A 14,258-nucleotide genomic window follows, 5' to 3' on the forward strand; every position below is an offset into this window, starting at 1 on the left:
AGAGAGAGACACATCCACACTGCAGCTGGACACGGCTTGAGATGAACACATCACCCTCTGACAGATAGAGGGAACGGGAGAGAAGAGAGTGGGATGAAAGGAGAGAGGAGGGAGGGAGGGAAGGAGATTAGCATTCTCATCAGCACTGGAGGAATTTGTCTTGGCTGCCAAGCTCTTTCTCCTCTTTTTCATTCCCTTTCTCCTCATCAAGCCCACTCTTTCCTTATCCATATCTCCCTCTCTCCCCCTCCTAATCTCCATCTTTCCAATCAGTCGTGTTCTCCATCGCTTCCTCTTTCTCCATCCTCCCTTTCTCATTATACTACTTTCTCTCCATTACTTTCCACCTCTCTCCTTCTCCCTCTGCACAGGTTTTAATAGCTGTGTTGTCCAGTGTTGGTGTCAGAGGAGAGAATTAGCAGCGCCCACGCCTCCATGGTCCTGTGTGACCTCACACTGGGGTCACAGCGCAGGGGAAACACACACTCTCACGCACAAACTAGCAGAAATACATGTAGAAAAGTTTCATGCCCCAAGCATTGGGTTGTTTCACATTGTTCTGCTAATGTTTTAAACTGTCCACCAGGCAGAGCTATGTGTCCCCGTGGGGTTAGCTTTGTATGTAGCAGCACTGGATGACATGTTCCAGTGTAAATGTGGCAGCATGTTCCCAGCCAAGTAAAGAATGCAATAGTTGTTCCGACAAAACAAAAAGCAAATTTCAGAAGTGGCATGATTGTCAATGCTGCAGGCTTTAAGTAACAAAACCACAGCAGAGGCTCTCTCTGTACACACACAGTTGGTGTCTGTTAAATTTGTGCTTTTGCTGTTTGTGGCAAATAAACACAGACTGCAGAAACAGTCCACCAGCATAAACAAGAGGCGAATGTTAGCTTTGGTTTCAATCTTAGACTGTGGCCTTTGGTTCCTATTTCTCTTTTCTTTGGACTTAATGGAAAAGCTAATGCTAATTCATTTATGCTGCTCATTCCTAAAGGAATACTTTTACCAAAAAACAATCATTTATATATAATGTGCTCACCCCGTGCTATGTTGTGAAAAGAACGTTGTTTTTCGCATGACTGGCGAACACAGAATCCAAAAACTGAGAAAATTCTTGATTGACTGAAGCAAAGGGGAGCTATGTTTAACAACAAACAATTTAAAAACATCTGCTTAAACTCTCACACAACTTGTGCAGTATAACCCAAGTCTCATATTATGTCATATGCTCAGAACCTTTTAAACACATTCATTTCTCAGAAATTTTACAATTTAAAACACTTTTGCATATGAGAAGTGCGCCTGGGCATGAAAGTGCGTTTGAACTCTGCTCAGGCTGATTTTTACAGCTTTTTTTCACTTTAATTTAACTTTTGACAGATACTGTCACTGTGGTTATTATTTTGTTTGGAGAAAAGCCTGGAGTCAGGACATGTGTCGCCTTTTGCTTTTCTGGTATCAGACAGCATTATTAACTTGTTACACTCTGTTTCCATCTTCAGTCTGATTTCCATGGGGGAAGGGGGGTTTGATTTTCCCTCACCAGTAACTGGAGACCCGAATCCAACATCTTTTTAGGTCCACACTGATACAGAGCCATGCCAACATGCTGGCTTTGCTGGTGTTTTAAGAATGGAGCAGCATAAAATAGGCCTAATGGAAACACGTCAATTTCAAAAAACCTCCCATTTCTTCCCCAAAATGTTTTTACGCTTTTAAGCTATATTTTGCAAAACCAAAATGGAGACACTTTTTCTCGCTTTTGTAGGTCACATGATGAAGGAACTGGCTCACTCGGGCATGATGCAGCAGGCGCTACAAGAGGTGTTATTGCATCGTATAACTCTGCAAATGTTGAACAGATCACTTGAAAGTATTGAATCCACAATTTCTCTGTGAAATTGTGGACTATCAGCTCCCAAAAATCCCTCATACGTGGCAGCTCCCACGTATAAGGGGCTCGCCTTTCCATTATAGCTCGCATAACACGCCTTTGTCACCTTTAGTTGGAAATAATGACGGCTAGTGTGATGGATGCAATATAAATAAACCTGCTAATGTTTTGAACATCGCCATGCTTCTTGGAATGTTATCACGAGAGGATAAGTCGCATAACGTCACAAATGCAGTCATCTTACAATTGTGTTTTATCCACATTTTGAAAATATTGCTTCATTTTTCCTGAAAACTGCTGTTTCATGTGACAATTCCAGATGTTTCAGTCTTCAAAGGTCTTCGTCCAGGAAAACCTTTTGCATTCCTTTAACTACTTTTGGTGCACTACATTGAAATTTTCCTCAATGGTTATTTGATAAATAACTATTAATTAATCAAAATACAAATACACTTCCAGTAAATGCGTAAATGATTTAACAGACAAATAAAAAAAACATATATTAATCATCAATGTAAATATGATGCACCAATAAAAAAGGCTAGGGGCAACCCATGACTCCAGATAACCAAAATATTTTTTCTCCCACTTTATCTTCCAACTCAATGTGAACATTGTACAGTAACATTCTTTTTAAAGATGTCTGTAAAATCCATGAATGTATGTATGAGTAAAAGCTCCGTATCAGGGACTCTTAAAGATGCTTACAGGCCACATGTAGCTCAGAGGCGAAGGTCTGTGTGCATGTAGTAATGAACTAAACACACTGTAAAGCAGTTTCAAAACTTTTCCTAACTTCAATTTGCCAACAGAGTTGAAAAACTGTCAACAGACACAGAACAACGCTAGCTTGCAGCTAATATCCATAAACACTAGGCAGGAACAAATGTAGCTCTTAGGCCATGTTTTGAAGAAACAGAAACAAAAAATGGCAGACTTTTCCAGTTGTCCTCAAACACGACAAACTTCTCCACAATTCAGTATTTACACTGCGTACTTCTCTGACTGCCTGGCAGTAATATATCCAACAAACAGCTCCGTCTGGAGAGCAAGTGAAATCACTGCGTTGTCTGTGAAACAGGGACAATGTTAAATGACCCAAAATAAAACTCATCATTATGATTTGAACCTCGACTGATGTGAATGGGCATGAATAATCAATAATCAATTAATTGAGAACATCCCCGGCAGACACACACTGACAGTGTGAGGGATGGAGAAAGAGAGGGGCGAGTGTGTGCATGCATTTATCCAAACTTCGACGAGACATTTCTCAAAGGGTCAGCTTACCGAGATCAAATTAACACACATGCCTGCACTCGCACACAAACACACACACTTGTATCTATTAGGTGTGTGACCTGGCTGCCCTTTATGTGAATCCCTCAACGAGCGCATGAATTACCAATGACCCATCTATATCCTTCTTCCCTCATGGCCTCTAATGGAGCAACACACACACTCATGAAAGCATGCGCCGACACACCACTGCTCTATTACTTGTTCCTCACATGCACACCTGACACACACCATTATCTTGAGTCTTTAAATACATAATGGGCATTTTAATTGCAAAGCCGGCGGGTTGGGGACAGGGAATTTACAGTGAAGAGCCACTTCACCTTGCATTAGGAAGGACACAACTACAAACGAACTGACCAAAAGTACTTATACACTGCTTACATGGTGGTCCATTCATTTTCAGTCTTTTAAAAACCATTACTGTGTATAACTGCGTAAAAGGAATAAGACAGAGCTGAGTATGAATTCACTAGAAAAAAATGAGTTCAGCTCCCTGACAACAGCTTGTTTGTCCCTTCCATGTTTCTTTTCATACTTCTACTTAACACCATTTCAGAGGGAAATATTGCACTTTTACTCCACTATATGTACTCAACACTTGTTTTCCAGCTACTTTTTGGAAATGGTGATACGTTAATGTAAAATGATACAACAATATGCTTTTAATACACTCAGAAGTACACAAAGTATCTATAATAGGCCACATTGATGGACTACAACATTACAATGCTGTTCATATCTGATTCATGACATGTGATATGTAATAATAACATAATTATATAACATGTGAAAGATAACATTCTGAAAGATGTTATTAAAATAAAAAAAATACTTTTGATACTTTAAGTACATTCTGTATTTTTACTCAAGTAACATGTTGATTTCAGGGCTTTGACTTATAATGAACTATTTTCACACATTATTTCTACTTTAGCTTTTTTTAAGGATCTGAATGCATCTTCCACCGCAGCTGAATAGGTGCAAATCTCTGTAGCCAAATTTCAAACATCTTGTAGTAAGCTTCCAATCAAAGATGGAGGCTGGAGCCTTTTGAGACCGACAGTTACAGGAACTATGGAACCACAGGAACTAAACTCAGGGATTCAACCGGATTCTGACGTCCAAAACAGAGTAGTGGCAGACGTGGTTGACGAGCTGCCGTACAAAGGTTATGGAAAGCTGAGGCGGCTGCTCCAAGCTGAGGCCATATGATTCTGCAGTGAAGTGCGGATAACAAAACATAAGGCATAGCTTAAGGATTAGCAGCAAATTGATGGCAGAGAATAAGCAGTCAATCTGTGAAGAGGAAACTGTGACATGTTGACCTATGCTACGAAGAATTTCTTCATTCTTGAAACACATTTACACGGTCCTAGCTGCAAAAAATTGAAATTATTGCCGTGAGCTGCACTTTGCCTCTGCTAAGTGTGTTTTGGGCTATAAAGGTCTTTATGTGCATTCTTTTTTGCATTTTCATCGCATCTGAAAAACTAAAAATTAGTTAAATGACAGATTTTAGAAAACTACTGTTATGCTTGAAACCATTTTCACAAACATCAGAACAAGACAGTTATAACATGTTATCTTGTTTTATTTATTATCTAGAACATAACTAAGATGAAACTATGAATTAAGTACAGTACAATTGAAGTTTTATTTCTCTTTGTCATTTTTGTTCTTTCAGGCTCTAAGCTCATTTGCACTCTCTTGTCTCTCTCTTTATCTCACACCTTTATAGTGACAACAACACTTTTATAGTGAAAGTGTCACAGTAATAATGCTGGAGGCATCTCTTTAGCATGTATTTAAAGTGCACCGGGCTTTCAGGCAGCTCCAATATAAACCCATCAGTATTATTATTAGACATTGAAAGCAACAGATGTAGTCCAAAGAGCAATAAACTCAGTAAAGGGTGGTTGAGTCCAACATGCACAGGATTTTTACCTAAGAGACACGTGTTTGTTTCCCATGTAACACTAAAAGTCACTGTTGAGCTATTTTGTCACTATATTCACTGGAGTTGTAAGTCATCCTTTGTTAATCCTGACCAAGTAGTTTTGTTTTCTAAAACTATTTGCCCAAACTGTCTCAGTCACATGAGTCATCTCATGTGACCTACCACTGACCCCTTCTGTGTCAAGATCCACTGACCCCCAAAAGACTGCCTCAAGCTTCTGCCCTCTCTCATGTGTTAAAATATGACTTACAGGAATGAGGTCACATTTAAACTAGTTTGGAAACTGACAGTATTACTTTAAACATTAATTAACAGCAAGAGCTGTCTTCTCTTGACTTGCTGTTGATACTACGCCCAACAGTTTCTTATATTTTGAATGAAGCTTCACAGAAGTTGCAGCAGCTGCAGTGTCTGTGTTTGGCCAGCCATACAGACTTTCGCCCTATGAAACTGTGTAAGGACCTATCCCCAAAACAAGCAATGTTTTGGAATGAGGAAATATTGCACAAGAACCCCTACTTTTGGAATGAGATGTCCAACTATCAAGGGTATAATGTTACAGTGTCCACAATCTTTGGCCATGTATTGGCTTCCTTAAATTTCAAGTGAAACACAACGCTCGTACTTCAACAAAGTGTGAAAACAGATACAGATACAGCAAATGAGTTTTCTCTTACTTATTAAACAGGACTACTACTATCACTGTGGGAGAGACTTGACCAGAATATTATTAAAGTGGCCACAGCTTGGAAACCTGCCCAGATACGTACTGTGTGTGTATCCATGCGTGTGTAGGTGTGTGAGTGTGTGAGACAGAATGAATAGTGGACACTCTGTTGTCGCAGAGAGAGGATGTGTGCGTCTGATAACACCAAGACGATATGGTGGTTATCAAATAATGAGTTAGCTATTGTGTGATATGGTGTGTGTGTGTGTGTGTGTGTGTGTGTGTGTGTGTGTGTGTGTGTGTGTGTCTGTATATGTACTGTGGCTTACAGTGTGTGTGTGTGTGTGTGTGTGTGTGTCTCTTACCGTGGCCTGTGTGGAGCTCTCCTGCAGGTCCCAGAGTAGTGCGTGGTTATCAGCCAATGAAATCACACGCTTGCCATCCCCCATGGGCTCCCACAGCACGCTGTAAATACACAAGGACACGCACGCACACACACAAACACACACACACGCAAAACCACAAAGTCAGAGTCAATTAGAATACAGATTTTGGTCAAACATGCATACAGGCTCATCCACACACACTGCAGACATACAGGGGAATGACGCTTGTTGATCAGATTTTACGACTGCTAACCTTGTACAATATCAAAGTTAAGCCGACTTTAAACATCAGCATGTTATCGTGTCTGGGAATGCATACAGATGTATAAATGCATGCATACTGCACAGTGGCAACATGAAGTTACAGCTATAAAATATTACACATCATACAGTTAAATGTAAAGGCTGGCAATCCGCTATATATTTCTTTTTCTTATGAAATTATACTGAAAAAGATAAAACCCAACAAGCTGTTAGTCTGTCTCTTAATATTTTCTGATTTCATTATCCTGTCTGAACTCACAGGTGGCATACCTCATATATATGTGTGTGTGTGTGTGTGTGTGTGTGTGTGTGTGTGAGTGCAAGATGTTTGCAAATAGAGATGAACACTATGAAAGTTCTCTTCTTTACTGTCTTTGCGCTATAGCTTTGGTATAAAGAGCGCACAGAGTTAATTTGCTATTGCAAAAAAAAGGCCAAATTCATGCATTAGACTATGTTTCCCAAAAAATGGTACCAAGCTGTATAAAACATTTTTGGAACCCACGCATTGAATACCTGACTTTTTCTTATTTCAGGTAGGTCATCGTAACTCACTGTATATAAATGATAAGGGCTTTCTTGTTTTCCAATCGAGAAGAAAGAGATGGCAGGATAAGAGATATTTCTGTAACTCTACATTTTTCCATTGTTCTTCCTAATTTCTAAATTTGTGTGATTCCAAAAACATGTCCTTGTTTTCTGTGCAAATCTTTTACATTAAGGCAGCTTCTGTGACCAAGACTTACAGCAGGTGTCAATGTAACTACCACAGCCCAGGTTGTTGTTGTGTTTAGTTTCATGTCATGTTTCTCGACGTCAGCATAAAAAAGTCCTTCAAAAAAGTTTGCCGTTGCCTGGAGCATGATTAACCTGCACATATGAGGCTGCTGCAGCTAAACATTTATCTCCCATGAACAGGACAATAGCATGCAACTGAGATGTGAACGTTTAATACAGAGTACTTATTGGCAAATCCAGCAGCCCAATTCTGTCAATCTTTTTCAAACACAGCAGTGGGGTACAGGGTTGCCTCAGTGGTGTTAAAGAAGTGGTAGCTTTTACTGCATACTTAGCTTTGATTCCTCCCTGCATACTACATTCTGCAGAGTATTGATTCCTCACTGCATGCTTCTTGGTGTTGTGATTCTCCACTGTGCTCTACTTACAATATGTATTCTGTGCACAAGCTATTGGGACTTAACCAGACTTGACACACTGGAGCCCACACTGTAGCTATATTCTTCCCTTGGTGAACATTTGATCACTTGTATTCTTCTGTTCTTCATTTGGATAGATTTAGCAGATGGGCAATGTAGGCATAGACACCGCTACGTGGGATAAGAAAGAGGACACAACCCATGTGAGAAAGCAGAGCTTTTAACTCTGAGTCCTGTCGACTTTAAAAGCAATATGTCAGTGCAGTCAGAGACCCGGCAATAAGCTAAACATAACCTTGGCCTGGAAAAGCTGCTATATGCTTGTTAAGGGTTTGATTTAGCGTGGCTTTTCAGCTCAAGAAAAAAAAAATCTGTGTCTAATCTGGGTTAAAGGATGTAAAATGTCACAGAGGTGCAGACGTGGTCTGGGCTGAAGGTTTGGATGTCTGAGCCCATCACAGCTCTAAAGCTGCTGTCATTAGAGGTTTACGAAATGATGCTGTTCATTTAAGGAGTTCATCCATTAGACAACTCCATTTTCATGGACTCATTTGTCAACGTGAAGCAGCAGCAACAATGCCAGTGTTTGAGAGAGAGCGTGTTATAGAAGGTGAGAGTGTCCGCAGGAGATAAAAGAAATGACAGAGCACGGGAGGGAAGACAAAGTTAGAGTTTGCTTTTGGATTTAATCCAAGTTTCAAATATGCATAGTCCTATTAGAAAAGGTAGAGCGGGAAGAGAGAGAGGGAGAGGGAGGCAGAGGAGGGGAGAGGAGCAGCGTTTATAAGGGCTGTAAATTCATGACTGCTCAGGGACAGCTTTTACTGCCCTCCTGAGGAGCAGGAAGTCATGGGCTTGGGATGCACACACCTTTTTGTCACTAAGGAGGACACCACATTGACTTACATGCAATGCTGGGAAGATTTATCATAACCTTAAAGGATAGATTTTATTTAAAAATCTATCTTAATACAATGTCGTGCATTGCAAGCTGTTGTAATCAGTTTTGCTGTAATCATTCCTCACTGGTCATGAAACCATCTCCTCAAAACACAACTACACTACAAAATATCAAATTCCACATCTCAAACTGTGCAAAAATGATGAAGATGCTCACAATAAGCCCTGCAGGTTATCTTTAGTAATCAGGTCATGATTTCTGGAAAAAGATATTGCTGTTGGGTTTTTCAAATGCAGTGTTTTGGCGCTTTGAGCAACACAGGTTGAGTGCCCTTTTTTTAAATGATATTGAAGAGAAGGCAGACATCGCTACAGCTGATAACACTCAGTAACTCACACCAAAACAATCTAGACTGATAAAAAGCACTACAGGTAAGTGACTTTACCTTTAAATATACACAATAACTTGGATTTAAGATTATGAAAATACGTAAATGCAATTTGTCTTAACATATTGTATTTAACTGTAACTTAACTGCAATTATTTTTAATAAAAACTGTGGTGGGTATTTAATTTATCTAACATTTATAACAAAGACACAGAGACAGAGAAAGAGAGAGAGAGGGAAGAGATTTTGAACCCTTAATAATTATATCAAGTTATCAGTAAAAATGGTGGCAAATCTTCACAATGGCGCCACAAACTTCATTGCTAAAAATGGTTCAAATTTGCCCATCTGCCACAGCAGTTCATGTGGTAGATAAATCAAAATTGTTACTTTTAAGCATGCAATGAATGCCATTGGCACCACTGCAAACCCAAGCCATGGCGTTTGTGTGTGGGGCTTTTAGATTGTGATGTCAGGCACAGTGGTTGATGACTGAAAGCCATCAGTGATGGACAATGGTGAGTATCAAACTAGTATTATTTGTCTGAAAATGACATGAAGGTACCAGATTATGCTACATTGTTTATCTATCTTTGAAAGCCAAAACACACAGACCACTTCCTATCTTTCTATATTTCAAATCGATAAAGGTAGATGTTCTTTCCAGCTGTTATTTCACTTTAGTGGTTACACTGTGATGCCCCAAACACCACCAAACTCAGCTCCACATACAGTACATACACTTACACAGGGCATTCCAAAAGACTGGGTAATTGTTTTCAGGATTAAACCCCCTCAAACAGTTTCTGGTAAGCAACACAAGACTTTAACAGCCAAGGACATTTACAGCCAGGGAGATTTAAACGCTTTGGACGCTGCACTGATTTTCTTCTGTTCTCACAGTCCTTTACCAGCTCACGCTGTTTTATGTTAGCATTGTAATGTATCTGGACGTGCTGTTTATTTATTTATTTTTTTCCAGGGAGATTACATATAAATATTATATTGCATTCTGATTGAGCTATTTCTAAAATATTGCTCATTGTCATGTATACAAACAATATGATCATGCATTTCCTATGAGTTCCTGTGATGACAGTCATGTCAGCTGCATCTCTAAACTGAGGTATAAAACACATAAAAGTAGGCAAAAACAAAAAACAAAAATATTTCTACAATATTGCTCTCAATTAAATATATACATATATATATTAAAATGTCTGCAAATATTGCTTGCAATTGTTCACTGGTAGTTCAGGTTTAGGCCATGATCCAACTCAAAGCCCCTCCGATATGGGAGCCGTGCTTTATAAGGCTTTATCCAGCAGTTGAGGAGCTTTACATGGAAACTACCTACATTGTACATTCACTACCACAACTTTACTGCTTGTTTCTCCTCTGCTCTGATTGCTCAAACCTGTATGCGCTGAGTGAATCCCTCTCTCTCTTTGTCTTTCTCTCTTGCTCAAGCACACACATACACCATGCACTGAGCTCATTGCAATGGGGACGAGAAAAGACGTCCAGAGTCTCTCTGCACGTTCTGCAACATTTGTTCAGTTTGCTGTCACATCTCTTGACCCCAAATTTGCTAAAAATAAAAAAGTTTCTGAAAGCCACGTCCTGAAACTGTTGTTGCACATCGTTGTGCATTTTTTGTGTGTTCATGGAAATCCTGGAGATCATGCTGCGTATACCTGCAAATCACATTGACTACACCATTAGTTCCTCTACAGTACAGACACTGGCATGCAATAAGCATACTAACCAAACACGTGCTAAATGCTAAATTTTATTGTATAGTTTTACAAGCTCACTGAATTAAGGCAACCCCCTCTTGTGGTACTCACAGCCTCAAAGTGGAAATTTTCTCAAAGCTCCAAGTTCAAGAGTTGTGACATGTTTGCTGATTTTTTCAAAAATGGCAAAGGAATATGCCAAATTCTGATCATCACTCGGGCCCAGTCGACTGAGATTCCTTGATATTGTGCAGTTGGGTTTTTTGTTGGTTTTGTTCTTGTCAGTCTGTGTGCATTGTACCTCCAGGGACATTTTAGCCCGCACATTTAGCTGCAAAGTGAGCACTCTTTTCTTTCATGCTGCTCCTCCGTACAGGAAACTGTGGACACTGAGGTCACATAATCCTCTGCCTCTCGCATAGAAGTTGTGAATTTACAGCTCACAGCAACTAAATTTGATATAGTCTCTCGCTTTTGTTTCATATTTAGTGTTGGCACAACTGTTGCAAATTTACATTAGTGTAGTTAGCTTGTTCACCACAGAACCACATTCAAACTTTAAAACTCTATATGGAAGAAAAGAATGAAGAGGCCAATATTTGCACTAAATGTCCAAATCTGATTCAACTGACATAATTCTGAGTCAAGTACAGCCCTAAATTTTATTAGTATATAGGTTTTTTCTTCATAATTTTATAATATCCCTGAGGAAAATGTTAGCATATTCCCAATGGCTAGCATATTCCCAATGGCTCATCTTTTTTTCCACTGTCATTGTAGCTTTACATTCCTGCTTTATGCTACCCACTGGTTAGCTTGCTACATTAATCGCCTCAGTGTCCTCTATGCTGTTGCCTTGCTGTGATGTTCTCATGACCTAATAGCTTGAACAGCAAGAACATGACTTCCCATGTCTTATCCACAAGCTCATGAGTTCCATTTGAAGGCAGCATAAGGTCACCTGACTAAAGCTCAATAAAAGGAAACGTTACAGGAGTGAAAAATTCTAACTAATCCATCTTTCACCTTACACCATTGTATGCCTAGCCCCTTACCTTAACAAAAAATAAAAAAATAAAATTAAAATGTGTCACCGGTGAGGACTAGCGTTTTGTACCCAAAATGACACAGACTGATCGGATGTATGTCCCCACAATGTTATAATAAGAGTACACACACATATCTGACTCACTGCAGCTCATAGACATTAAAGATGGAGACTGCAGCACATCAGATACCTCCTCTCTTCTTTCTTTCTTTCTTTCTTTCTCTCTCTCTCTCTCTCACACACACACACACACCCCACCACATAAATCAGCACACCATAGGACCAATTAAAATACACTCACCACTTTGAGATTTACGGACTGTATGCTTCCCTATAGTATCAATTAATTCATGCATGGGGGAGAGGAAGAGGGAGAGACAGTAAGGTGTACAGTACTCTTCTCTTCTAAAAGAATATAAGTTATGTGCATTTGACCTTGAGCTCTGCAACAAGCTGGCACACTGGCTATATACTGGAATAGTATGTAAATAGTGTCGGGGAGAGCTATAGAGGTTTTACAGCCCCATATATCTCAGTCCGGGACACAGATGCACTTCTCTCTCTCTTTGTCTCCCTCTATGGCACTCTCTCATCTGATTGTTACCACTCTTTGCTGTGCTTTGCATCCATATGAGTTTAATCCCAGAGCCTCATATACAAAGTCGACATCGGCAAAATGTGTGTGTGTGTGTGTGTGTGTGTGTCTTTCCTCCTTCTTGGTAAGATTTTTACATTAGGTACAGGGACACTGAGGGCAGTGCCTGTGTGTGTGTGTGTGTGTGTGTGTGTGTGTGTGTGTGTGTGTGTGTGTGTGTGTGTGTGTGTGTGTGTGTGTGCGTGTGTGTGTGCATGTGTGTGCAGTTTGAGTGAACCAGCTTGTGTTGAGTTACTTGCAAAGTGACATTAAGCTTGTAGTGGTGATGGTTGGGGTTAAAAGATAATCACTATGTATTATATTGTGGGCCTTATTTAGGCTGCTTTGGCCATTATTTCAAATGGTTATGATAATGATGTCACTAAAGTAATTGTTGAGATCTGGGAAAATGGCAACATTTCTGCAGCAAAATCAGACGGGGCAGGACAAACATTCAGTCAGGCGATACGAAATAGTTTAGCCAAATTATCTAAACTACTTTATTAGAAGGACGAAAGTATCACAGGTCAGTCTTGTTGTGGGGATGTTACCACATTCCCAGATTTCAGCATTAATTTGACGAGAATGAGAATTGTAGTTAGGGTTCAGATCTTAAGTTTCATTTTGGATCTGGCGTTGTATTAAAGTCTGTTGGACATAGTGTGTGGCAGAGATGTAAAACTAATTTTAGTTAATGGGCCACATACAGCCCAACTGTGGGAAGGACCAGTAAAACCATTACATAATAACCTATAAATAACAGCACCTCCAAATGAAGTAAGTTACTTGCAAAGTATTGAAACCAAACATAATTAGTGAAGGAACTTGAAAGTATTTGATAAATACTCAAAGATTTCCAAGTTGTAATGAACTAATATCTTTTATTCACCCCCCACTTGCCCTCACAAATATTCTTTTTTTGACCTGCACTTGCTGGCCCTGGAGGAAACAAACAACCCATGAGCCCCGAAAACCTTAGTGCAACACCTGTCATCACGGCGTTTAATCTAAGATGAGGTTGAAAATATCACAAAGGCTTCACACACATGCACACACACACGCACACACACACACACACACACACACACACACACACACACACACACACACACACACACACTAGCCTGATAGTCTGCATGAGAGCCCACTGCCGGGGTCCAATTGATTGGCACTAGGGGACCCTCACAGCGAAAATCACGCTTAGTGATCACCAAGAAATCGGCCTACACACTCACGTACACACTTTTGCATGTCCTGGCACACACACAGACGAACAACACAGGCGCTATCTTACTACAAAATAAAAATGGGCTCGACATATATAGAGCCAGACTTCCAAGTGAAAGCCTTTGAGTCTTTCACTGGAAATAATCATACCATAATACACATGATTGCATTCATGTGTGTGTGCACAAACACACAATCACATCCAAAAACACCTCCTACCTCCTCCTGTCATCACCCCACTTTAGAAAATCAACATTGTTGCCTTTTGCGCTTTACCATTCCCTCCTAGGGCCCTGATTGGCTCAAATGGCTCCACGGGAATCGATTCGCTCTACCCAATCGAAACCAAGTGTGAGAAGAAGGAGAATCAAAGAGGGGGAAAAAAAACAGCCATGGTGCACACATGAGCAACAAAAAACATGTTTTTTCCATGGCTTTGTTTAGCTCAGGTTTTTTTGGGGTGTATTTTGCCGATATTTCCATTCAGAGCACGCTTCACAACAGGACAGCGGCTCAAATGTTTGCCCACCCAAACAATGAGGGGATTTGGAAGAAGGAGAAAGTGTTATTGTTAGCGGGAGTAGAGGGACACCAGCTACCGGATAACACACACATGAAGGATGCAGGCTACGCACGGGTAGGCACGGTACAGTGGACGCAAACACGCACACACACACACACACGGGCAGGT

At 40.1% G+C, this 14,258-nt stretch overlaps 1 protein-coding gene across 1 annotated transcript in view; it reads right to left on the minus strand.

Annotated features, from left to right (window-relative positions):
• The window catches only part of eipr1 (EARP complex and GARP complex interacting protein 1), a 69,662-nt gene that overhangs the window by 34,403 nt on the left and 21,001 nt on the right, over positions 1-14,258 (minus strand). The window contains exon 5 of the mRNA XM_042500795.1: positions 6,189-6,288. Coding sequence (XP_042356729.1) covers positions 6,189-6,288 — 100 coding nt within the window. The remainder of the gene's footprint in view (positions 1-6,188; positions 6,289-14,258) is intronic.

The sequence above is a fragment of the Plectropomus leopardus genome, chromosome 14 (genome assembly GCF_008729295.1).
Source record: "Plectropomus leopardus isolate mb chromosome 14, YSFRI_Pleo_2.0, whole genome shotgun sequence".
NCBI lineage: Eukaryota > Metazoa > Chordata > Actinopteri > Perciformes > Serranidae > Plectropomus > Plectropomus leopardus.